General features: G+C 50.5%; 1 protein-coding gene across 3 annotated transcripts in view; it reads left to right on the top strand.

The window, feature by feature from the left end:
• PCSK6 (proprotein convertase subtilisin/kexin type 6) overlaps positions 1 to 26,120 on the top strand; it is a 180,088-nt gene that overhangs the window by 97,915 nt on the left and 56,053 nt on the right. For all 3 annotated transcript variants that reach the window (XM_045070491.1, XM_045070492.1, XM_045070493.1), the window contains exons 8-12: positions 1,571 to 1,783; positions 5,510 to 5,610; positions 10,343 to 10,446; positions 12,137 to 12,254; positions 22,694 to 22,882. In XM_045070491.1, the coding sequence (XP_044926426.1) occupies positions 1,571 to 1,783; positions 5,510 to 5,610; positions 10,343 to 10,446; positions 12,137 to 12,254; positions 22,694 to 22,882 (725 nt within the window). The remainder of the gene's footprint in view (positions 1 to 1,570; positions 1,784 to 5,509; positions 5,611 to 10,342; positions 10,447 to 12,136; positions 12,255 to 22,693; positions 22,883 to 26,120) is intronic.

Genomic DNA, 26,120 nt, shown 5'->3' with positions numbered 1-26,120 from the left:
GCCGAGAGAGTGAAGCAGCCTTGAGCAGCAGGACTGGGTGAACGCGAGGGACCTCCCGTGGGTTCTTTCGAGAGCCTCAGGTTAGAAACTGGAGGAAAGGTCAGAGTCATGACAAATGCTCACAAAAGAGCAAGAGACTGTCGTCCAGTTGGGCTACAAAGCGGAGAGTCATGGGGCTTTCCAAGCAGGTGGGTCTGCAGAGCCCGGGGTGGACTCGAACCCTGGGTGAGTGTAATGCTATCCAAGTCAACAGCGAGGCTTCTGTCAGACTCCATGGAGACTGCAGAATTTTGTTGCAAGTTTTCTTTAAGTTGGCCAGTTCTTGAGCATGAGTATCATTTTTCTCCCACGTGTTTGGAAAGGAGGGTCCTTGGCAAGGATACCAAAGTCACCAGCCCTGTGGGTTGGGTTTCATGGTGATAGGTGTTGGCGCTGCTCTCTGGGGCTGGCTGGGCATCACCAACAGGTCTAGCCACTCAGACAGAATGGGTCAGTTCCCCCTGGGGGTGGTTCATCGTTAACTAGTGTTTGGGACTGGGGCGAGCACGATTGAGTCAAAAGTCACTGATTCTGTGGGTGTGGGATGAAACAGAGCCACAGGAACTGACCCTGACTGCCACTGTCTTTCAAATACTTGCTTTCATGTGTATGTTCGGAAAAATGAAAACAGTGAAGCCTCTGGCTTTGATTGGTGTTGACCATCTGACCGCTTTATTTTTTTAATAACTTGTTTATTTATTTGATGGAGAGAGAGGGAGAGCATGAGCAGGGGGCGGGCAGAGGGAGAAGCAGACTCCCTGCTGAGCAGGTTACCCGACATGGGGCTTGATCCCAGGACCCCAGGATCATGACCTGAGCCAAAGGCAGGCTTTCAAACAACAGAGCCACCCAGGCACCACACCTGACTGCTTTAACAGTACCCGTGGCCGACACCTTGGGGTGTCATGACCTTTTTCACCTGTCCAGTCTTCACCCAGAATTCACGGTGCCACCCCCACTTTGCAAAAACCAGCTTGTTTTCTAAGACATGTGCTTCTTCCATTGGGTTTTCAGGAACATCCACCCTCTGCCCCATAGGACCAGCTCTTTCATTCCCAACAGGACTAGCTCTTACGATCTCAAAAAATTAATGTTGTAAATTCAGCCATCAACTTTCATCTCAGTAATTCCTGTGGTACTGCTCACTCTTTGTGACAAGAGGTCATAATGACGGAAACCAGACATGGATCCGGAGTTAGAACAGCTCTTTTGGCGGGGGGAAGGGAGGAGCTTGATTTTCCCCTAAAGAGCAGAGAGGGCTTTCCGGGCCATGTCCTCAGTGTGATCCTGGGATTCTGCTGTTGGAAGGCTGTCGCCAGAGGTGGGAGAGCCTGGGATTCTGCTGTTGGAAGGCTGTCGCCAGAGGTGGGAGAGCCCAAAGAACCACGTGGCCTCCATACGGTCTGAACACATCCTTCTCAGACCCTTGGGAGGGACATTCAGAAGGAAGGACTCTGGGCAGGCGGGAGATCCAGCCCGCCAGGTTCTGGCTGCCCGGGGCCGACGCCCTGTTCTCCTCCTTCCCCTGTAGGGTCGGCAAGGCCTGGGCTCCATCTTCGTGTGGGCGTCCGGGAATGGCGGGAGAGAAGGGGACCACTGCTCCTGTGACGGCTACACCAACAGCATCTATACCGTCTCTGTGAGCAGCACCACTGAGAACGGGTACAAGCCGTGGTACCTGGAGGAGTGTGCGTCCACGCTCGCCACTACCTACAGCAGCGGCGCGTTCTACGAGCGGAAAATCGTGAGTTCTCCTGGCAAGGTGGACAGCCTAGACGCATGCTTTCGGCCCTCTGGGGGCAAGCTGCTTTCCCTCCTCCCAAAAAGAGAAGCCGGCTTGAGGCCCGTCTGTGCCGGGTCCCCAAGTACCGACCTCACCCATTGGGGAACGGGTTGTGCCTTGAGGGAAACCCCAGCCCCTTGGCTGCCACCGCAGACCCTGCCTTTCTAATTTTGGTACAAAACACCAATTAAAAGCCTCTCTTGGCTTTCAGGATCCAAAAATAGCTTTTAAGAATGGGGTGCCTTTTCAGCACCATGCCTCCTTTTAGCTCTCTAAATTTCTGTGGTCACATCGCTTAGGATCCAACTGACTGGTTCAGTTTCAACGTGCCAGATGCAGTGAGAGAAAGTCTTGGTTTTATACTGAAGTCTTTTAGAAAGCCAAGTCTCCTTCCCCGCACTTCTTTCTCCCGACAAAAGGACTTTCCCCGCACACTTTGGACAGAGCCGTGGTTTCCGTCTGTTCCATTCCCTTCAATGAACACCAGTGTGATTTTTCTCTTAAAAAAGGGGACTGTTTACTTTCAGCATATGGGTGGAATGTGTGCTTTCTCCCTTCCCCACAGACTTTCCTACGTTAAGGAAAGCAAAGAGGGGGAGGATCTTGAGCCGAAATTCATGCAGAATTCAAATGCACAGTCATTAAGTTGGTTTTGAGACGTTTAAAAAATGAGACCATGGAGCTGGCCAGACATGGTTTAATTTTAAAGCAAGCTCATGGGGCGTCTTTTTATTTCTCCTGCCGCTGAGCCACATCTCTAGAAATCATTTGCAAATTTATGTTTCGCATTTTTTTCGGCGGGAGCAGACTGGGCTCCCTGTTACCTGCTTTGCCCCATACCGGCTGAAAGGTCAGCTGCACGGCGGCTGGGCCACCAGCCTGGCCGTGGCCCGGGCTAGTTAAGGAAGGTATTCATTTATTTTCCTTTTCTACTGAAGCACGTGCCCCTGGAACAGGCGGCTGAGATTCTGAACGGTGTCCTGTTCATTTAGGAATCTAGCTCATTGAAACACGGGCTTGCTGGAGTCTCATTAAACATGCCTGCTGGCTGGAGGCATTAGGAGGCAAAGGTTGTGTCATTGAACACTTTGTACCAAAGGCTTTGTGCTGGGACGGCTGCGTCTCCCATCCCTGGGAGCAGGGCTTGCAACTTTTATTTGCTTAATTAATCACACTGTGTGTGCGCACACCTTGGGTACAAAATGCCTTAGTTCTTTTTTCTTTCTTTCTTTTTTAAAAAAAATCTCTTCTCTGAGCAATAACATACAGTCAGAAAGGTGTACTTAAGAGGAAGATAAAAGAGAAAATCACTTAGTTGTACTTCCTGGGCTGGGCTGCTTCTCTGAGAGTATGCATGGCATTTTTGTTGGGTTTTGTTTGTTTGTTTTTGGTTGCTGTTATGGTTGTTGTTTTCGGTTAGAGTCCAGTTTTTGCCCTGAGTCCTCCAAGCGAACCTACAAGGGGATAGACTTCTCTGGGTGGTTGGCAGCTTGTCATCCGTGCGGTTCAGGCAGGTGTCAGCTAGAAAGCAAGGCTCTGTCCCACCCCGTACTCTCTGTTCCTCTCTGTCGGGTGACTGCCGAGCCTGTGTTCACCTGGAGGGAGGGAGGGATTGCCAGGAGCTGACACATGACTTCTAATAAAAGGAGTAAGCCTAGCATTACTCCTCACTCATTCATTCTCTGGCTCCTTCTTCCGTTCACTGAACTCGAGCAGAGTTGCCTGTGTGGCGTTTGGTCTCAGGAAGCGGGGACTTCCCACCTTGGCTGAGCCATTCCCTCCTCGTACGGAGGCCCCTCTGCGCTCTCCCCAGCAGCCCTCTCTCAGAGGCTGGAGAGCCAGCCACGGACCTCCCCTGCTCTTGGCAGCGTGGCCTCCTCTCCAGATAGCCTCAGTTTCCCTCTCTGGCAACCATTTACTGAATGTAAGTATGTTTCAGGCACCCGCTGGGACCTTCACCAGAAACCTTGGGAAGGTCGCATACTATGCCGATTTGCAGGGGAGGATCCTGGGGTCAGAGGTTGCATCCTTGTCCAGACTTCCCTGCCCTCAGCAGCCCTTCCTAACATCAGGATGCCTTCTGGGGGCGGAGGAGGCTGGTCTTCCCCACAGCTTCTGTCCAGTCTTCCTGGGTGTGCTTGAGACAGGCTGGATCCTGTCTCCGGATGTTTGTTAGCCCAGCCGGGATGCCATCGAGGAAGACGCACCATCGGGAAGAGGGTCTGGATTGTGAATTCTTTCCCCGGGGTCATGCAGATTGGCTCCTGGAGACTTGCTTTTGCTGGGGGGATCTGTTTCCTCTTGCTCTCGTAACAAATTATCCCAAACATAGCAGCTTCAAAGAGTACAGAGTTACTATTTCAGAGTTGGTCAGCAGGGCAAGCGGGAGGCCTGTGTCTCTCCGTTCTGAGCCTCCTGAGGCTGAAATCCATGTTCCGGCCAGGCAGTGTTCCTTTCTAGAGGCACTACTGGAGAATTTATTCTGCGCTCATTCAGGTTGTTGGCAGACTTAGTTCCTTGTGGTTATAGGACTGAGCTCCGGTTTCCTTGCGGGCTGTCTGCGCAAGGCTGTTCTCAGCACCTCCAGGCCGCCGGCATTCTTTGGCTGACATGCTCCTCTCTCCCTCTTCAAAGCCACCGGAGATGGTTTGGGTCCCTCTTCTGCCTCGGCTCTCTGACACGCTTTTCTGCCTCCTTCCACTTCCTCAGGGGCTGGCGATGGTATCGGGCCCGCTGGACAATCCAGGATGTTCTTGCTGATTTAAGGTCTGCTGGTTAACGACGTCTGTGCCCCTGCAGGGTGCACGGGAATAGCTTGACAGCCAGAATCCCATCTAGCACAGTAGGCGTGGCACAGCTGAACCCACGCATGGTGATTCCACGGTGCTGCTTCTCCGCGTCCCTTCAAAGAGAAGGGACAGATCAGGCTGGGCACTAACGAGGTCCCAAATCAATTAGGCCACCCAGCTCGGTTTGGTGTCAGTGCCTCCGAGGAAGGTGTGCTGAGCATCCTTGGTTTGCAGCCAGCTTTGCCTTCCCAAGAAGAATGGCCAGCTTCCTTGTCCCACATAGCAGGCCCTGTGAAGGTCACGAACACTCCAGGTTCATCTGCTGCGCGCTTTGGGACCCTGTCAGCTACCTGTGCTGGTAGAGAATGATCTGTGACCTTCTGGGACTGATCTTCTGGGGAAAGGCGGGGATGGTCTCTGGGCCCCCTGGGCATCCTCCTTAACGCCGCCTGTGTTTCCAGCTGCTCTTGATGTCAGGGGTGAGTTGGAGGTCGTGAACGTGGACTATGGCAGGTAGTCTCACTGGGGGACTCTGCCATGGAGGGCCCCTCTTCATTTCCTTCTCTTACCTTTGTGTCTCAGCACGCAGGTCTGCGGAGTGAGGTGGTATGAATTCCTACTGCCCGTCTGCCTTCTGCCTTATCTCCCCGTCCCCACCCGGTGATGAGCTCACTACCTGGGGTGGGGTTGGGCACAGTCCCTGTTCTATGTATGAGAGCAAAGCAGACTAGCAGGGAGAAGCAGACAGAAACCTCAATTGCGGGATTACATCTGCGTGGTGCCTTTTCCGTCCCTGGGACCAGGGGCCACACCTAATCAGGTGCAGCATCCTCAGCAGCCTACTCACCTCTGACATCTTCCGAGAGCCGACTCCGCCTCTTACCACCCTGTCACGCAGGTCACCACGGATCTGCGGCAGCGCTGCACAGATGGCCACACCGGGACCTCGGTTTCAGCCCCCATGGTGGCGGGCATCATCGCCTTGGCTTTGGAAGCAAAGTAAGTTCCCAGTTGCCTCCCCTTCTTCTCCTTTGTTTTCTGTAAGTTTTTATTAATGGCAAAATGCACATAACCTAAAGGTGACTATTTTAACCATTTTTTGGAAAAGAGAGAGAGAGAGAGAGAGTGCACAGGAGCAGGGGCGGGAGGAGGAAGACGGGGGAGAGCGGCAGAGGGAAAGGGGGAAGCAGACTTCCTGCTGAGCTGGGAGCCCAACCTGGGGCTCCATCCCAGGACCCTGAGATCACAACCTGAGCCGAGGCAAGTGCTTCACCGACTGAGCCACCCAGGTGCCCTCCCATTTTAATTATTTTCTAAATGTTCATTTCCTCAAGCACATTCACCTTGCGTAGCCATCCCCACCGCCCATCTGCGGAACATTTCCATCATCCCAAACTGAAATCCTGTACCCAGTAAGCAGCAGCTCCCGGAGTGGTCAGCTAGGTTTGCCATGACAAAATACTACAGACTGGGTGGTTTGAACAATAGGAATGAATGATCTGACCGTTTTGGAGGCCAGAAGTCTAAGATCAAGGTGTCAGTGAGATTGGCGTCCTCTGGGGCCTCTCTCCTTGGCTTGTAGATGGCCACCTTCCTCCTGTGTCCTCACATGGTCTTCGCTCCCTCCATGTCTGTGTCTAGATTCTTTTGTAAGGACACTGGTCCCAGTGGGTGAGGCCCCCCAATGATCCCATTCGACCTTGATTACCTCCTCACAGACCCTGTCTCATTCTGAAGGACTAGGGGCGAGGGCTTCAATCTATGAATTCAGGAGGACGCAATTCAGCTCATAAATCTCCCCGCAACCCTTCCACGAGGTCCTGGCAGTCACTGGTCCACCTCTTGTCTCTTGGCCTGCTCTAAGCGCCTCATGTAGGTGGAACCCCACAGGGTTTGCTTTTTTGTGACTGGCTCACATAACACTGTGTCCTCAAGGTTTGTCCATCCTGTAGCAAGGGTCAGGATTTCCTTCCTTTTTAAGGCTACCCTTAATAGATGTGAAGAGACCCCTTCCCTTCTTTTTCCTTCCTGAAGCTCACTGTCTCCTGCCCTACGTAAGACCAGAACCCCAAGCCTACCTCCCATGCTGTGTCATGTGCCAGAATCCCACTTCCGGCCGATCTGGGTGCTCTTTATAAAGAGAAACTGACAAGACAGTGGTGATGTTTTATCTGTCGCAAGCCAAATAAAGACTCCGGAGTTGTTAGTATCAGGATGGGTCAGGAAGAAAAGAGAGTTTACTACACAGGCAACCAAGATGCCTGGGTGGCTCAGTCAGTTAAGCTGCTGCCTTCAGCTCAGGTCATGAAACCAGGGTCCTGGGATGGAGTCCCGCATCAGGCTTCTTACTCTGCAGGGAGCCTGCTTCTCTGTCTCTGCCTCTGCCTGCTTGTGCTTTCTCTCTCTCACACAAATAAATAAGTGAAATCTTTTTAAATAAATAAATAAATAAGAAATACCACACAGGCAACTGTGGTGTCAAAAACAAATTTAGAGTAGACGTCAAAACTGGCTCAGAACAACTCCACCATTTGAAGTAGTCAGTTGTCGCCGATGAGGTTGGTTTTTTTGTTTTGTTTTGTTTTTAATTTTTATTTATTTCAGAAAGAGAGAAGATGAGAGATAGCATGAGAGGGAGAGAGGGTCAGAGGAAGCAGCAGACCAGGGAGCCTGATGTGGGACTCCATCCCAAAACTCCAGGATCATGACCTGAGGTGAGGGCATGGCTTAACCAACTGAGCCACCCAGGCACCCCACCAATGAGGTTTTAAATGATTCAAAAAATCATATTTGGTTTGCTTAGATCCTTGCAGTTACGGATGTTTGCATGTTGGTTTGTCCAAGGCAAAAGAACTTACAACTCAAATGCTATCAGTTTCACAAAGGAATAGCTCAATAGTTTTGCTTTTTAGGCCAAAATGTTGGCTTCTGTGTTCCGTCGCTCTTTAAAAAAAAAAAAAAAAAAAAAAAAAAAAAAAAATCTGAGGGACACCTGGGTGGCTCCGTGTGTTGAGCCTCTGCCTTTGGCTCAGGTCATGATCTCGGGGTCCTGGGATCGAGCCCCGCATCGGGCTCTCTGCTCAGCGGGGAGTGTGCTTCTTCCTCTCTCTCTGCCTGCCTCTCTGCCTACTTGTGATCTCTCTCTGTCAAATAAATAAATAAAATCTTTTTTAAAAACTAGAAAATTTTTAAAAATCTGAGTAATTACTTGTGTGGAAAGCGGTATTCACATACTTAGCGATTCGTTGTTGAATATTTCCTTCCATTCCTTACTGGAAGCTTGTAAGGCGTTTTGGTCATCCAAACTAAATAGAAAACAAACTTCATTTCATGCCAGCTTGTCCCATTAAACTTGGCCTGTGGACACATGAAAACTCTGGAAGTTGTCTTCCTCTCCCTTCCAGCTCCTCCTCAGGAATTTGCAGGTGGCTAGTCTGAAGCAGCGTCAGCTCAGAGCATTTAAACCTGCAGGACTGGTCAAGGAAGGGACAGGTTCTAACAAGGGATCCTGCGTGCCCGAGATGAGGAGGTTGGAGACTGGGATAGCGCAGGTGTCCGGGGAGAAGGCCTGCCACTCCTGTGCCCAGTGTGGCCTCCAGACTCTGTTCAGTTGGACTGAAGTGATCAGGCAAAACCAGATCGTCCTGGGTGGACGAGGTCTCAGGGGTCAGGGAGAGCCTATGGACAGCATGTAACAAAAATAAAGACCCTCATGGTTAAGAATTGTGCAGAGGTTGTCCTGGTTTGTGGCCATCTTGGGACTTCCCCATCAGTCTCATCTTCATTGAAAAAACATTTCCAGTTCTGTTTCTTAGCTGTGTTTCTCGTATAACTACATTTCTGATTTTATTACCAGAGTGTAGAATAGAATGGATGTCCTCCTAATGAAATGGTTTGTAACATTCTCCTTTTCTGTACCCATTCTGCCCCATGCTTCCTGGTGCCTTCTGCTAGAGCCATCCTCGATAGGCGCCCCAGCAATTTGCAGGCTCACACAGGAAATAAGGAACAGCCCTATTCACTCAGGTTGAGCTCTAAAGCCTGTGTCTGTATGGGAGAGGGTGAGGCCTTGGGTCATGTGGGGCCTCAGAATCCCCCCTGAACAATGAGATTGGCCATGGGCCCTCAGGAGGGGCAGTAAGGCAGGGGAGGAAAGCCAGGCAAAGTCCTGGAAACGTCTGATGGACACAATGCGGAGACGGGGGGTGGCCAGGAAGCCAGTGAGGTCACTAGCACAGCAGCAAGAATATGCTGGAGAAATCAGAGAAGACTGGGGCTAGCACCTGGAGAGTGAACCCCAAGGGAGGAATGCATGTGTGCCCCAAGACTCAAACCACAGTGAGGTCCCAGTGGTCAACAGGCAAAGAGGTGGGGCCAGGGCATGGTGCAGCCACCGTGGGATGCAGGGTGGGAGTTCCTCAGCAGCTTAAACAAAGGATTACCGTATGATCCTATAATTCTACTTGTGGGTAGAACCCAAGAGAGCTGAAAGCAGGGACTTGAAGAGCTCCTCAGACACGCGTGTTCACAGCAGCGTTACTCACAATAGCCAAAAGGAGGAGATACCATAAGTACCCATCAGTAAATGAATGTGTACATACAGTAGGGGCCACACAAGCTTCAGCCTTAAAAAGGAAGGGAATTCTGACACCTGCTACATACGTGAGTGGACCCGGAGAACGTCGTGCCAAGTGAAACAAGCCAGTTCCAAAAGGATGCATACCCTGTGGTCCCATTTATATGAGGATCCCAGAGTTGTCACATTCATAGAGACAGAAAACAGAAGGTTGGCGGCCAAGAGGCAGGAAGAAAGAGGAAAGTAGAGTCTAATGGGGAAAGGGTTCCACTTGGGGAAGAAGAGAAAGTTCTGGAAACAGGTGGTTTGTGATGGATGTTGCACCCATGCAGGGACTATGGGCTCTGCCTGGAGCACAGAAATATGGGGAAGCTGGTAAATTTTCTGTTACGTATATTTTTAAACAGAAAGACTGGGTGCCTGGAAAGACAGTTGTACCCACTGTGGGTGTGGTGCAGGCTACACCGAGGGTACTTCCAGCCTCTGCCTGTGACCCGGTCTTGATGCTGTGGACAGAGGGGGTTATGATAGAGTATCATTAGAAGAAGGAACCTGGTTTTGGGGGGGAAGGGGCGGGACAATGTATCTTAGATTCCAAAAACTCTGATCTGTGCATTTTTATTAGTGCGCCTGTGTTCTTTCAATGAAACATTTCCACTCTGCACCAAAGCCAATGTATTAAAATCTAGAGTTAATGAAAATCTTGAACTACAATGGGGGGCAGTTGGGGCCACACCGGGGGCAGGGGGCGGGGGTCTGGCCAGACGAAGGCTGGAGCGTGCTTTCCCGCACGATAGCATTTGCTTGTCCCGATGGCAGAATAGCCCCTGGGACTTGGAAACCCCAGGATGTCCCACTGTCCCTGCCACAGTTTCTTCAGTAACCCTTGGACACACAGGTACATCTTGGCAGCGGGGCTGGGTTTTGAACGCCATGGATTTTAGGTCACCCACTGCACCATTTTTAGCTTAGGGCTTAATCCCTGGAAACCATTCTTTACAAAGAGGTTCTGAAATAAACCCTCTCTGAGGAATGGAGCCTGTGGGGCTCCCTCAAGTCCCGACTTGGGGCTGGCTCCTGACACACCACCACCCATGGGCCTGGACAGCCGTCATTTTGACCCATACGGGTTGGTCTTCTGTTGTGTCGTTGCAGTAATCAGTTAACCTGGAGGGACGTCCAGCACCTGCTGGTGAAGACATCCAGGCCAGCACATCTGAAAGCCAACGATTGGAAAGTCAATGGTGCCGGTCATAAAGGTGCGATGGCCACTCCCAGTGGGCTGGGCAGGGACTGATTGGCCTGTCCTGGAGGGCCCCTGGTGACCAGTTGGAATCCCTATTAAAGGGGGGCCAGGGACTTCTCAAAAATAATCCCCAAATCCTCAAAGAATAACAAGAGTCAGAAATAGTAGCTTGAGATTTCAGAAAAGTAACCTCACACTGACATTAAGAAAAAAGCCTAAGAGCCGTAGAATTCAGGCTTTCCCAAACATCATGACTTTTGCCATCCAGAGACCACCTGTACCAAGTATTGATGTAATAGTTCTCTTTACCTTGACTTGCATTTTTTTACATAAATATATTTTAAAGGGAAACTGCATTATATCCAGTTGGTCACGGGTTTGATTATATTTTTATTTTTTTTAATATACATCCAAACAAATCCGTGACTATTAATATAGTTTGTGTGCCACCTAAAGGCATCTTACATTCTTAGTCCTGAGTAGCTCTAGGATTTGGAGATGGGCCCTCAGTTACCTTATTTGTACAGTGAGAATACTGAGATAGTTATGTAAGTTACTTTCTAACCACAAAATTTCTGTCTGTGTTAAAGAAGTAACTCACAGGACAGCAAGGCTTCTTTCCCCAACCCAGCCTGGTACAGACTGAGGTTCCATGAAATCAACCCACGGTCAGGGCTTGTAACCCAGATATTTGGAGCCTCTCAAGCAGATAATTATAGGACTGTGCCACTGGCTTTGTCTGTCTGGCTTCTTACCAAAGATACTTGAAGAAGATTTACAGTCGGCCTGGGTATATTAGGGAGGACTTCTTTTTCTTTTCTGAAGCTCAGGCCCAACTATTTAAACACTGTGCCTGATACTACTGTCTGTAAAATACAGGACAGTGTTGTCACTGTGAATTCCAAGGGACATTCCTTTTAATAAGAAAGCTTGATCAGACCTAATGCATTTTTGTCTTGCAAGAATGGTAGTAGTAGTGGTGTGCTGTAATAAGGCCTGACCTACATTTCAATGTTGGCCTAATTAAATAGGAAAATAGATTGTATCTCATTCTTGACCCTGCCTCTTAAATTAAACCTCGAAACTCTCCTACCATGGCCAATAAACACTGGATCGCGCCAACTCATAAGCATTCACAGTCTGAGTTCTGAGCAATGCCACTTTCCCAGAATGCCCTGGGAATTGAGCAAGCCAAGAAAATAGTTTAAAAAATAGAAAAACAAAAAACAACCCAGCCTTGCTTTCTGGTTTATTACACATGGTGGCCACATGAACCAAAGGGTTTCTGGTTTTTGTTTCTCTGGTCTGGTTTATGATTCAAGGAGCTCACATGCTGACAGGTCCCTACAGTTGGGAGAAACCCATCCCTGCCTTGCAAATAGAAAATGCTAGGCTCACTCTTGACAGTTCTTTCCCAGCTCTGCACTAAAATGGGCCACGTTTCCTGGCCCACACTGCTGACCTGAAGGAGTCCAGGTCAGGGGGAGGCTAAAGCAGCTGGGATCTTGGAGCAGCCCTCAGAAGGGCTGCAGGGAGATGGCCCACGTTTCTGCCCTCCAGGAGTGGTGCTAGTGGTCTGTCCCAGGACCGTGGCCATCATGGATCTGGGGCCCTGCGTGGGAGCCAAGCAGAGTGTGAGAGCCGGGTCTTGCTCCATTCCCAAGGTGGGGGGACAGGGGGTTCTGAAGCCTCTGTCTTTTCAGTCAGCCATCTCTATGGATTCGGCCTGGTGGATGCAGAAGCCCTCGTCACGGAGGCGAAGAAATGGACCGCAGTGCCTGCCCAGCACATGTGTGTCGCCACCACAGACAAGAGACCCAGGTGAGGCTCAGCTCAGGCACCACGTGGCTTTTCAGGAATCTCAGTGTGGACCCCACTGTGCGGTGAGGTACTGTGGGGGGAGGTGTTCACACTCGCGTTCCTGTGCACATCAGCGGGCACACATGGGCGGGGACGGTGTGTGTGTATAGAGTTGTGTGTATAGATGTGTCTGTGTTTTGTCTTACGGATTCTGGGGCTGGAAGAGAATCACTCCTTAAACTGTGACTCTTTCAAGGCCTTTTGCTGTAAGTTTTAGAAATTGCCCCGTAGGAGGGAGTTGGACACCCCATGGTTCCTCGTACTGGAAATTCTTATCCAGAATATTTAGCATAGCTGCCCAGACTGGCGATCAGGCCTGCCCACTGGGGTGACATGGGCAGCAGTGATTTGCGTCCTCTCTGTTTGGTGGGAGCCCTGCTCCAGCCCAGCCCCACCTGTCCCAGGAGCCCACAGTGGGACTCCATCAGCCGTGAACAGGAGGGGCAGCATCTACCCCTCCCCCGAGGCCGAAGGGAGTTTATGAGCCAAAGTGCACAGCGCTTTTCCTCTGTGTCACTTGAACCTGGACTTTAATAACCTTCTAGAGGTTTAAGCAACGGGATTTTTGTAACAAGCCTTGAGCAGTGTGCTATAGGACCCCTGCTTCTCCTTTTTCCACAGTTGGGACACTCCCAGTATCGCCCTTGGTAGTGAGTCGTTCTAAATCAGATACATTTGTCCATTGAAATTTTTCTTAAAAAACAAACGAATAAAAACAGCTGCAAAGTAAATCAGATAGCAAGAGCCCTACTCCATTAGGAGAGGAAATCAGATCATTCTTCCAAGTTCTGCCATGGCTGCTGTACTTTTTAAGAAAGAGAATGGTGTTTCTCTAGGCCTCAGTATCTGATAAAGAATGGAATGCTTTTTTTTTTTCCCCCTAGCTGTAACTATTTATTACTTTTGGAAAATATGCATTTGGAAAAAGAAATGTGGGTGTGATTAAGAGTGACCCTTGCTTTATCAGCAAATGATGCTCCCTTCCTCTGACACTCCTTCTTCTTTGAAAGCACCTACCTCTTATAATATGTCCTTTTTGCCATAAAATGTTGAGAAAAATGTTTGTGGCTGAAGCCTGGCCCATGGTAGGAATTCAGGAAGTGTTTGTTGTGTGAGTTCCCCAGAAAGGTATTTCTGAAAAACTCCATTTGCATCTGCTGCTAATTGTGAAGGCTGACTGCTGGGTGAGCCCTCCCAGGCCTGACGGGCCTGGCTGTAGACGGGCACCAGATCTCAGTCTTCACAGTTTCAAGCATCATCTTCTCCGAGGAGCCTTAGCCTGTCAGTTCAGAAGAAAGAGGGAAGTTCTCTGAGATCAAGAAGGCTTTTGCTTTCTTGTTTGCTTGTCAGAAAATGCCTGGCACATGGAGAATCAGACTCTGGGTAAGATGATGTTGGGCTCCTGGGAGCCAGGTCCTGCCCCCCGAGGCCACCACGTCCAAGCCCACCTCCCTCCCACTGGTCTCCGCATCAGGGCGGCTCCTGAATGAAGCATTCTTCTCCTGCCAGAAATAGTTTTAAGATGGTAGCGTGGTGCCTAGGTGGCGAAGGGTTGTTTTTATTTTTATTTTATTTTGTTTTTTAAGTGAAAGCACACAGAGTCTAGACAGCTGAGGCAACTGGCCGTAACATACAGTATGACATTGTTCCTATCCTTTGAGGGAAGAAAGAACTCTGCAAATTCCAACAGAAGGGAAGAATCAGACTTCTGTTTCAGAAGAAAAATTATCTTTACATTTAGCGGTTTGAGGCTCTTTCTAGAATATTCAGCCAACCGGCTATCCCTAGTGCACGCTTCACTGCACACTCTTGTTCCCAAGGGCACAAGGGCTCCAGATAGAGAAAGAGAGGGAGACGGGGGAGATTGAGAGAGAGGGCCAGCCTCTTTATCTGGCCATCCTGTGTGTGTCGGTGTGTAATGTAAGTGGCATGTTTACCTCTTTCCTCTTGGGGAGAAGGGAAGGGCCACCCTGGTGTGATGAAGGTCAGGGAACGGTGTTCACAGAGCATCAAGGACGGCCATCCTCGAGGAGGTTGTGGCCACGTCTGCCATTTCTACAGTAATGTCCCACAGAGTCAGAGGACCTGGGTATTGGTGGTCACATCCCAGGGCAGAAACGAAGAGCAGTGGCCTCTCCGTGCTCTCCTGGCCTTCTGCCCCGATCTGGCCTTCCACTCCTGAGCTAGGTCACAGCTCAGGAATCCATGGGCCACCCTCCCCGCAGAGCCCACCTGCTGCCCCCAGCCTGTGCTTGGACACGAGTGTGGCTCGTACTGGGCCCCAAGTGACTATCCAGACCCCTTTTGGTGTTCCTCTTCTTGTCTGCCCTGTCTGATGCCACATCTGCCCCGAGTCACACTCAGCCCAAAAGGGGCAAAAAGGCCAACAGCACAAGAAAGACCACAGTGGAGGAAAGTTGGGCTGCTCCTGCAGACACAGGCAGGAGAAGACACAGGCCCCGTCAGGAGCCCCGTCAAGAGATCAGGTGACTGATCTCTTTAATTTAAAGAAAAGCCACCTAGAGACCCCGAGGACTAGTCTGGACACTGTGCCTCTGAGGACTGTAGGGTTTGCGGGTCAACCTGTCTCTGTCTAGATCCTCCTCCTGAGAGAGAACTAGAAGTCCCTCGGAGCATGGAGAAGGTCAGGGAGCCTGCCTAGAGAGGCGGGGAGAGAGTGGACCGCAGGGGTAGGGGTGGTGAGGACTGAGAGGGCCCAGGCTCCCTGCTCCAAGGTGCAGTCAGATCTCGCTGAGTCATCTCTTCCCAGCTTATCACCCCCTGACCCCAAAGCAGAGGCCACGGAGTCTGGCTCAGCTCTCTCATACCCACAGCTCTCCCTTTCCCATGGTGGAAGCTGTCCGTGAATGCTAAATCTTAAGGCAACAGCACCGAGGAAATCAGGGAGACTTGGCAAGCGCTCTTGCACCAGAGAATACGTTGTAACATTCCAGCCCGTGTAGGAGAGCTCCTTGTCTCATCTTGGGCACAAATGGATTTCAGTCTACTTAGAACTTTTCTGTTGCCTGCGCAAAATTATTTATGTCTGTGTGTCAGAGTAGAATAAAATTGATACTTTTAGAACCTTTCTAAAAGTGAGAAAGAAAAATGAAGGTCAGTATCTTTCCTATGAATGAGAAAAAGGAAAAAAAGGTGGTGGGGGGGCAGCTATTAAATATTTCCTTTGATCCTTAGGATGTTTCTAGCCAGCAGTTCCCTTGTGTATTTAAAAAAAAAAAAAAAAAAAATCCAGGCTCCCATGAAACATTTTCTGACACCCCTGACTCTCTACTCCATGCTGGAAAGACAGCAACGACAGAGTCTCTCTGAGCAATAAGACCTTGTCCTGTGCTCCTTAGTTTTCCTAGGTTCGGGGAGGTCACTGTCCAGACAGTTTACAGTTTCGTGTGGTTGGTCTTTCCTTGAAAGAACTCACACAACCCAAAAATATACTTCGGTCCTGAAGGTTTTGAATATTAAGAATCATCTGTAGGCCAGACCATATACTTAGAGATGTTCCAGAATTAACTGTGGATTAACCACATGAATTTCATTGATCCAGACCCCGTGCAGGGGTCACTTTCGACTTCTAAATGGATAAGGATTATCAGGTGCTTACTATGGGCCAGACATTGTTCTCAGCACTGTCCGTGTACTCATGCATTCAGAGCGCCCATCAGGGCTGTAGAGTTTGGGCACGATTTTCCCCCTAGTTTTCGTTGAAGAAACTGAGGCACGAAGGAGGGTAGGAGTAGCCTGGGGCTGAGTGGCGGTGGGGCTGAGCTCCTGCCTCAGGCTGCCTGTCCCCAGAGCCTACATTGCCTCCCCTGGGAAGGGACACATCATGGGAACTCAGGCAGGACCGAACCAAGTGGAGTGACCTGCCCATTGTCCAAGAGATGCCTTCCCTTTCTTCCCTCTGCATCCCCAGCAGGCTGGGCACACTGGCCCTGAGGGCAGGAAATCACTGTGACTCTGGCTGCTTGGAGGTTCCTCTAGCCCTGACCAGCTGCCAGAAACCCAGAGGCCAGACCGAGGTGTCTGCAGCAGTTTAGCTAGCTAGGCAGGCGAGTAAGGCCACATAGCTCCTATGTCCCCATGGGGAGTACCTGTGTGGTCAGGACCCACAACAGCCGCACTGCACACAGCCTGGTTTAAGATTGTTTGAAAAAGCTAAAAGCCAGGGGCCACCTGGGTGGCTCAGTGGGTTAAGCCTCTGCCTTCAGCTCTGGTCATGATCTCAGGGTCCTGGGATTGAGCCCCACATTGGGCTCTCTGCTCAGAAGGGAGCCTGCTTCTCGCCCCCCCCCCCGCCCCCCACCTGCCTCTCTGCCTACTTGTGATCTTTCTCTCTCTCTCTGTTAAATAAATAAATAAAATCTTTAAAAAAAAAAAAAAAAGCTAAATCCCCTCTTACCTTTGGGTTCTATCTGAACTGAGCAGGTTTCCCCCACACCCCTAGATACCATAGAAGGGAGGCCCTTGCTTCTAGCTTCTTCATCTGTCATTCTTACGTAGGGCGTGGCTGGACGTCCTAAGAAAACTCGAGCTTCGCTGTCCTGCCCTGCGGCGCAGGGGGTGACCATACCTGGGTCTTGGTATTTGTCCTGCCTCCTGCCACCCCTGGAGACACTGGAAAATCTTAGTAACCTACCTGTTTTCCCACCGCCCCTTGCCCTGCCCAGCTTATTTATTGCCGCAAACGTTTTTCCCCCAAATGCAACTTACTTCAAAAATTCCCATTTGAATTCAACTAATCCAGCCAGTTCTTATTAGGGCCAGTAGTGATGTTCTGTGAAGTGACCACAGACGCAGAACCATCGCTGCTGGGGACATCCAGGGTGAGGTTCCTGCGAGCCTCTGGTCACAGCATTTTCATCCACTGATCCATACGTAACTTTGCTTTATGCATGTTTCTGTTTAAAAGCATTTTATTTCATATATGTTACTGATTAACATTGCCTGTAAGGCCAATAGCGCTATAACTCAGGTGTGAACAAAGCATATCCAGCAGACATGTTTATTCTAGAAGGTGCAGCTCAGCCTTCCAGCACTTAGGAAACCAGACAGCTCCTCGGCGGTCAGTGAAGCTACCAACAAAAAAAAAGAAAAATGTGAAAAACGTGCCATTAAAAATAGATCATTGGGGGGCGCCTGGGTGGCTCAGTGGATTAAGCCACTGCCTTCAGGTCAGGTCATGGTCTCAGGGTCTTGGGATTGAGCCCCACATCTGCGTTAGTATTCCTGCTGAGCAGAGAGCCTGCTTCCCCCTCTCTCTCTGCCTGACTCTCTGCCTACTGTGATCTCTCTCTCTGTCAAATAAATAAATATAATCTTAAAAAAAAAAAAAAAGATCATTGGAAGGACACTTGTTCCCAGTATGAGAGCTAAAATCGGAAGGCAGAGTATCCCCTTGTTTGGCCTCACCTGGGAGCGTGTCTATGGGGCAACTCAAATAGTTTGCCATTCTGCGCATACCCACAAGTGACCACAAAAGCACCACAGTATTGATCTAGGTGAACTTGCAAATACGGAATCGCGAATAATGAGAACTGACTGTGTGTCGTACTCTTTTTCACTCCCCATCAGATCGCATCTTCGGGCTGGAAGGGATGTTTAGAGTCAGCTCATTTAGCCCCTGGTTTCACACAAAGGAAAAATAAATGCTCAAAAATAAATTGAAACCCTGTGTTAAAACACCTTACAACATAATCACGGACAGCATGTCTAGATTGATGTACTGGGTTAGCTGCTTTTTCTTTTTAAATCTTACTTCCAGCCTATATGATGTGCTGTGGTTTCATGATCAAAAGGAATTTCATCTCAGGAAAACCCTAAATGTCAGCGAATATGAGTCAGAAGTATACAGTATCTACCCTCAGACACTATGACCGTTCTGGTGAGAACGTTCATCCTAGAACATAGATCTAAGAAGTGACTCTGAAGCTTCTTACTGTCCCCATTCAGATGACTCTGTTGTCCAACAGACCGAGCTGCTCTTGTACAGCTTAATTTGACAAGTCTGTCCCAATTAACCACTCTCCACACTACTCACTACCCTTTAGGAGGTCTGCAAAAGGGTCTCCTGGTTGACCTCCTCGTTCTTTCCACTGTAATCCTCCTGAACTCTGCAGCAGCCTTATCTCCCCAACACAGATACCAATTACAGCAGGGGGAAAGGAGCCCCTTCCTTCCAATTCTGGTGGGTGTCCCACTCGACTTGATCTCAGAATTGTCTAATGAGGACCTGGGCGGCTCTCCCCCAGCCCTGCCACCTGGGAGGGAGGCATTACCCTGGAAATGCTCTGTGCCAGAGCCCAGATCTGCCCTTGTAGCTGAGCTGGAGAGAAGTCTTCAAGCTGGGAGTGGCAATATCGGCTTGTCCTGGGTTCCCAGGCAGGCAGGGCAAAAAGACAAGTGCAACAATGGAGGGTAAGCTCCAGTAAGCGCCAGACCTCCCACCCTCTTTGCTTTCCCTGGCCACTTGGCTTTGCAAGTATCCCCCACTTCTGAAAGTTCACCTTATACCACTTGGCTTTTACAAAAAGCCTTAGGATCTTGAAGAAATTGGAAGAAGATTTCTGCTTTTACCCAAAAAAGGGACAGAAAGCAAAAATAGCATTTAGCATGGGTTTTGCAGCAAGTCCTGTGTGATAAAGGCAGCACGTGCCCTGAGAAGTGAGAACCCCCCTGCCCCCAAGTGAGAACCCCCCTGCCCCAACTCCATCCCTAGGAACTACACCCAGCATCTCAGCATCAAGCCGCCAGAACTTTGAACAGTGTCTGTGAGCGTCTGTGCTTTATCTCGATTTATTTTGTGCCTCCATTAGCCAGATGTGTCCTAAGGTATCAGAAAAGCCAAAGAGAGGTGACTTTTGGGGTCTGGGAATGCTCCCACGTTTTTTTTTCCCCCATGTAAATGAATAAATGAATGGTAATTGCTTCTTTGCTTTATGCCTTTGGTCTCAGCTGGAGGAAGGTTTCATAGGAACAATCTACTTTCAGAGAGCAGGGAAAACCCGTCCTTGAAAATGTTTATCTTTGGCTCTGGATTTCACTCTGATGCTCTGTGATTTGGCGGGGGCACTGACTGGAGTAGATTGGGATCTTTTTTCTACACATTTACAAGACACCAGATGCTGTTACACATTGGGGAGAGGCAGGAGGAGAAGGAGCTTCAGTCAGGAGTTACTAGAAGTCACTGTCAAGGCTGCCTGTCGTTGGGAACCCTCCACCCCCTCAGGAGAAGGGAGCTGTTTAAGAGACTTCAGGATGAAAGAGGAACATCTGGAGTATCAGTAATTAAATCTGAAATGTGGTTCAACAGGAAGTGACAAGTCTGTCCTCAGAGACTGGTTCAAAGTAGGGCAGTCTCCATAGTTTAAATATCACTGGGTCTGGAGGTAGGTCTTGTGGGACTTTTTTAACCCCTTGGACTCCTCTGCAGTCCTAAGAGGATGGCCTTGGGTACACAGACAACAATTACAGAATTTAATCACCGTGCAACATTTTTAGTTACATTTTCATTACATTTTTAATCCCTGCGCATTGTTCAAACTAAAAAATAAACCGGCTTTGCGGTCAACTTGCATTTTCTGTGTTTTTTTTTTTTTCTTTTTTAAGATTTTATTTATTTGACAGAGACACGGCGAGAGAGAGAACACAAGCAGGGGCAGTGGGAGAGGGAGAAGCACGCTTCCCACTGAGCGGGGAGCCTGCTGTGGGGCTCCATCCCAGGACCCTGGGATCATGACCTGAGTGGAAGGCAGACGCTTAACGACTGAGCCGCTGAGGTGCCCAAAGATACAGTTATCTTTGAAATAACTGTAGGATGGGGAGAAGCTTCTCTTTTCTTACCCACTCCCCACCCCATTGATGGTTTCACCTTTAGCCTAAGAGTTAATCCTTATGAAGTGATGACTTGATATCTGGCTTCCCTTATTCTTTCTTCTTTCTTCTCCTTCCCCTCTTCTTCTCCTTCCTCCTCTTCCTCTTCCTCTCCTTCTATTTCTCCTCCTCCTCCGCCTCCTTTTTTAAATTATATTATGTTAGTCACCATACGATACAGCCTCAGTTTGGGGACTTTCCCCCTTCTCCTTGGGGTTTCTGTCTGAAATACAGAAAACTTTCAGCTCGAATATCCTGAAACATTTTCAAGTCTCCCCCCATCCCTCACCTATTTCTTTTCAAAGGAAATGTAAAAGCTCCTGATTTGGAATGTTAGGCTATTTGCTCCAGCGGGAGCAGAAATAAAATGTGGGGAAGGCTAACTGCATGTAAGGAGGGGAACAACTCACGGTCCTTGGGTGGCTGTTCTGGGCTCCCTCCCTACCCTAGAACTCGTACAAATGAGGGGGGTCTGGTGGCCTGTAACTGAGATTTCCTAAGAACTAATTGTTATAATTAGACTTGTTCCCTGGAGGAAGGGACTCCTAGCCTCCCCCCCACCCCTCCCCACCCCCCAGCTGGGGGTAATGGCTTAGGTTTGAAAATCTAACCGGGCTGGGCTTTAACACCCAAAGGGACCCGTGGGCCCCCTCACACCCAGCCAGCCGCACCCTGGGCAGCTGCGAGGCAGACAGACTCTGTGTATTAGATCAACCAAGCTTTCTGACCTCAGGGGTGGCCTAGAAGCTAGAGTCCCTCAGGCAAATGCAAGAAGCTTTTAATAATGTCACAGAGTATTTAATACTCCTTGAGATGCTTTTGTTTATTTATTTATTTTCCTCTCGATGTCAACAGGATGGCCAAGCCACAGGGAGAGGGCCAGGTGAGGGTGGGGTGGGGTTGCAGTTTCTTGTACCTGGTTCCCATTCTCTGGAATCTTCTGCCTTATCCTTAGGATTAAGGATTCAGGGATTTCAGGTCTATTTCTAGGTCCATTTCAGGTCTATTTCTAGGTGGAGTGATTATTCCTCCCCAATGGCCAAAGGTGTGAGAGCAGATGGGGCAGGTTTTTAGAACTTGGTGATAGTGTTTGTTTCTGCTTTCACTTGATCTTCCTCTTGGGCCCAGGAGAGGTTTTGCATCTGCCACAGTGGGGGGCCCACTGACCTGTAAACACAGACAGGAACATTTGGGAGAAGGTGGTGAAAGAAGTCAGCATCTCGAAATCAATTTATGATGCAGGCAAATCGTGTTTTCAAATATTTACAGAGTCTCCGAGGGAATTACATCACTGTTTATAGCTGTTTTGATTGTTTTTTATGACTCAGGCCCGGGAGAGCCAAGCGATGTAATTCCTGAGAGATGCCGAGCCCACGCTTCGAGCCTCCCCTCCTGAGCAGAAAGTCGGGGCAAAATGAGCAAAGCACTCCCCGTGATAAACCAAGCGCTGGCTGAGCAGTGGGGAATTATTAATGTGCTGCTGGGAGGCAGGAGATCTTTCCCCAGCTTACTAATGGTGGGGGCAAGCCACGATGGCCCAGACTCGATGGGAAGTGCCCAGCCTGGATGCTGGTGCAGGCTTTGTATCTGCCTTCTCCGGGGAGTATTAGAAGATTTTGGTGGAACTAACTTGGGAATGATTGGGACTCGATCCTTATTTTCAGATTTCATCACATATGGTATAAACTGCCTTGACTTTATTAAGAGAATTATCATCCATTCCCATCAGAGGACAGTAGAGGGAGGGGACAACACTATCCACGCATGACTGGGGAATCGGGTCCCCAGTACTCCCAGGTAGGGAGTGGACCAGCTCCTGTCCTTCTGCCGTGACTCTGGGCCAGCCATTACAGCCTTGGCTCGCGCATTCAGCACAAAAGCCCGGCTCTGACCCCGGGTACCTTGTTGATCTCCTCTTCCTCGGTATCTTGAACACAACTATGGACCCACACCAGCATCCTTGAGGGACAGTGTGGCACAAAGGCGGAGGCAGTGAGCTTGAAGCCTCATATCCCAGCTCTGCTTCTCAGTAGCTGTGTGTGACCTCTTTCTGGATGTAATGGATTAATCCTTGTAAATTCTCAGATGAGTGCCCTGTCTAGCGCCCGGTATGCCGTCTGCTTAGGGAATGTTTGCTGTTATCATTCGGCATCGTGACCTGTATTATCAAGACCAGTCTTTGAAACAAAGCGGTAGGGTTTGAAAGCCTTTCTGACCCCAGCAGGTGAGGCAATGAGCTGATCATAGGCTTACTTAGAAGCCAGCTCCTGGGCACTGAGGAGGCTGATCACTGGGTATGTTAACTGAGTTTGAATGTGAAACCATTCTTTAAATCTCTAAGCAAGTTCCAGAAGAGCGAACGTCTTCTGGCTGGCAGAATAGCTCCAAGGGGAGCATCCAGGAGGGGTTGGAGCTGTCCCTTGGGGGTACCTCGGGGGGCCTCAATGCACTGCCCTCCTGCTGAGAGTTGGAGCCTCTGGTTTCAAGTCCTGAGCCCCTCCCTCATCTCCCAGGAGCATCCCCGTGGTGCAGACTCTGCGGACCACCACCCTGACCACTGCCTGTGCCGACCACTCAGACCAGCGCGTGAGCTACCTGGAGCACGTGGTGGCTCGCATCTCTATTTCCCACCCACGCCGGGGAGACCTCCAGATCCACCTCATTTCTCCCTCAGGAACCAAGTCTCAACTATTGGCCAAGAGGTAATTAAAGGCCAGGCTGGCCTAGCGGGGCTGGGGCAGGGGTGCTGGGGCTTATCAGGAGGGCCCATCCAGCCGGAGGTCACAGCATCCCTGCAGGGCACCTGGGCAGGTTGGTACTACCAGCAGCTTTCTCTTGGAGACGTTCGCATGTGCCCCCTACTAACCGGAAACCTGGTCTTTAGAACCATCCTGGAGAGCTTTTGTTTCCAGGTTGGGGTGACGAGGGTGTGTGACTGCTTCGTTTAATGGAGAGATTTATGAAATTCTGGCTATGACTTAATTGCCCTTGGAAGTGCGCTGAAGGTCACTGTTCTCCTATTCATTGGGCATCTGAAGTGAGCACGTGTATCAGAGGAGGACTGCCTTCCTCCCAAAGCTCCCGCATGGCCATCCGGTTGTACGTAGCGCTGTTGAACTCGTGTGGGCAGAAGGCTCTGCTCTGTGGGCGATGCGGCTCGCGTGGGGGCCTCGGAGGCTGCTCGGGGCAGGATTCTCATGCGTGGGCTGAGAGGGTCCCTGTTTAGCTGAAGGCCCCAGAAACAGGCTCCAAATTCTGGAGTTTCACATCATGGAAAGCCATGGAGCCATTTCTTCCACAAGGTCAGAAACAAGGACAAGTGATTTGATGCATCTGTGTCGCTGGCAGGTGAATGGCCTGAAGGGATTTGGGGGAGCTTGGGGGAGGGGGAGAGAGATTGGGACTTCTTTGGGGCCTCCCTTGGCTAAGAAGCAGAGGAAAGACAAAGGATTCAGGACAAAGCAGCATTTCTCTTGAAAAATAGCTGACAACCAGACTATGTTCCCCCCCACCACCAGGAGACCCCCTAGACTGCCTCTCCCCATCCCCTGGGCTGTAGCCCTACTCCCCGCTTGCCCACACTGGGCCCGCTTGCCTCACTTGGGTTACTTGCCTCGGGTAGCAACCAGAGTCAGGCTGTAGGGTTCAGAAAAGAGGATCTCGTGAAGGGCTCTGTTCAGGACCAGGCAGGAGTTGCCTTTCTCTTACCCCCATCCACCCCACCCCTACGTGGCTGAAGACCGAGAGACTGGCCTGCTGCAGGGACAGGCAGATGCCCGCCTTTGGCTGAAGGAGAGCAGGCGGCAGGCATTTGTGGTCGGTGCCCTGCAACCAGCCCTGGGACCAGATCCTGGCTTCGTGGGTTGGCAGGGCTCGGCCATCCGGCTCAGGCCATCCCTACCAGGTCAGGTGCCAGCCTCGTAGCACAAGAGCCACAGGGGGCATCTGTCTCCAAAGGCGGGGACCACCCTTTGCCTCGGCCCGGAGGTGACAAGGCTGCGAGCAGTCTGAGGGTACCAGCTGGCCCACCACACTGTTAAGCTCTTTTACAGCCTGAGTTGCAGTTGTTGTTCTGGAACTTTGAGAGATTCCATCTAAAAGTCCAGACTTCTTGCATTCCTTGCAAGATCGGAAGTCCTCTGTGGTGGGCGTTCGTTCCCTGTGTGGACACCAGACTGGAGCTGGGCAGACGGGCAGGTGGGCAGGGCGGCTTCAGGCACTCTAGGCCATGCACAAGCTCCCGCTTCTCTGGCTTCCCGTGAGGTCCCCCCCCACCCCGAGCCCCGTTTGCTGCAGGCTGGACACACCAGGAGGCCTCCAAGGGGGTGAGCCCTGAATTCGAGACAGGAGCCAGGTACGAGCACCAGAGGGTGACCTGGGTGGACCGAGAGCCACCATGAGGCTTGGAAGTTGGGGTGACCGGTCGTAGGCCAGCAGGGCAGCCGTGACTTGCAAGGACTGACACCCAAATGGGCTTTGGAGCCAAGAGACTCCAAGGAGCTGCTGCTCCCGCTCCTTCACTTCCTGGTGGGGTGCCCAGGAGCTAGCCGCTTCTCCTCTCTTTACTCCTTACTTCCGGAAATGTCACTTGACTCCTGTCGCAGTCCAGATGGCTACAGGAACTGGATATGATGCTGCAGGTGAAAACGCCTGGCCCGGCGGCTGGGTTCCCATCCTGTCCTTCCTGCGTCCGTCTACCTGAGCTGGAAGAACTTTCCGGCACCCCAGCATCTTCCCACTGGCTTTCCCCGCTCTCTGTTTTTTCCTTCCCTTCTAAGCCCCATCCTGCTCAGGTCCAGCGTGAGCCCCTGAGATGAAAGAGAGCTGGGCCTGCCAGGTTCGTTGGGTTCACGACGACCCGTTTGCTGTTCCTCTACCATCGAGCCCTTGAAACCTGCCTTGCCGCCACTTGGCAATCCTCCCCATCTTGGGAATGTGTTGTTTTTCCACGGCACAGATTTTGTGATTCTATCAAGCGTGCGTGTCTGGGGATCTGTTACTTTCTCCTTTCTTTCACATCGTGCTCCATTGGGCAGCTTTTTCAGATCACCAGATTTTTTTTTTTTTTTGACATGGAGTTAAGTGAACTTTCAGTTAAGTCTTTCAGCCCTTAAAGGACCGTTTATCTTTGTCCTGTCCCAAGTGTGTTCTGTTCGGCTTGGCATCATGTGCGAAAAATTAGCCTTGACCTTTGCAGTTCCTTACCAGAAAGGACAGGATGTGCCCCCTCCCCTTCCCTCTCCTCCACGCAGGGAATGTTCTCGCGATAAGCACGTTTATGCATTCGCTGGATGTTCAGAGAACACCCAAATCAGGAATCCAGTCTTGCATCACACAAAACGTGCATTTGAACTTCTGACGGGCAATAAGGAGCTCTCAGGTTAAGACCCTGTCCCAAAAGAGAGATAACAAAGTTAGAAGGGGTAGGAAGAGGAAGGGAGAAGAACCCGAGACTGTTCGGGGGATATTAGAAGAAAGAGGGAGCCCATGAGTTGCTTCCTGTTTCCTGCTCAAGTCAAACGAGAAAAAAATGGATCTGGGCTGAAATCACAGTCTGGAAAGACCATGGGCTTTGGAGGCTCCTCAGAACCTGGGAGGGGGAGACTGGCGGAGGGGAGGGAGCTCCTGCACCTCCCCCACTGCATGCAGGGGTGCCTCCTGCACACACTGGAAAGCAGCCAGTCCCATTAGGTCATCTCGCCCAATGCACCTGTTGAAACACCCTTAAGCCCTGGAGAGTTGCATATTTTCCCCTCTTCGTCTCTTCTGGAGAAGAGCATGCGAGAGCTGGCCCTGGGACTGGTGTGAAGGTTCCATTTGTTCCACAGACTGGCATCTTAGAAAGGCTTGCTTTGTGATGCTCCTGGGGCATGTGGTCTGGCCTCGGTCTTTGTGTACCCAGGCCTTGGGAGATGGGCTCTGGAGGATCACTGCTGGCAT

The sequence above is a fragment of the Mustela putorius genome, unplaced genomic scaffold, assembly GCF_011764305.1.
Source record: "Mustela putorius furo isolate JIRA1106 unplaced genomic scaffold, ASM1176430v1.1 tig00003972_pilon_pilon_pilon, whole genome shotgun sequence".
NCBI lineage: Eukaryota > Metazoa > Chordata > Mammalia > Carnivora > Mustelidae > Mustela > Mustela putorius.
The sequence above is the reverse complement of the archived record's forward strand: the minus strand, read 5'-3'. Positions and strand labels throughout refer to the sequence as shown.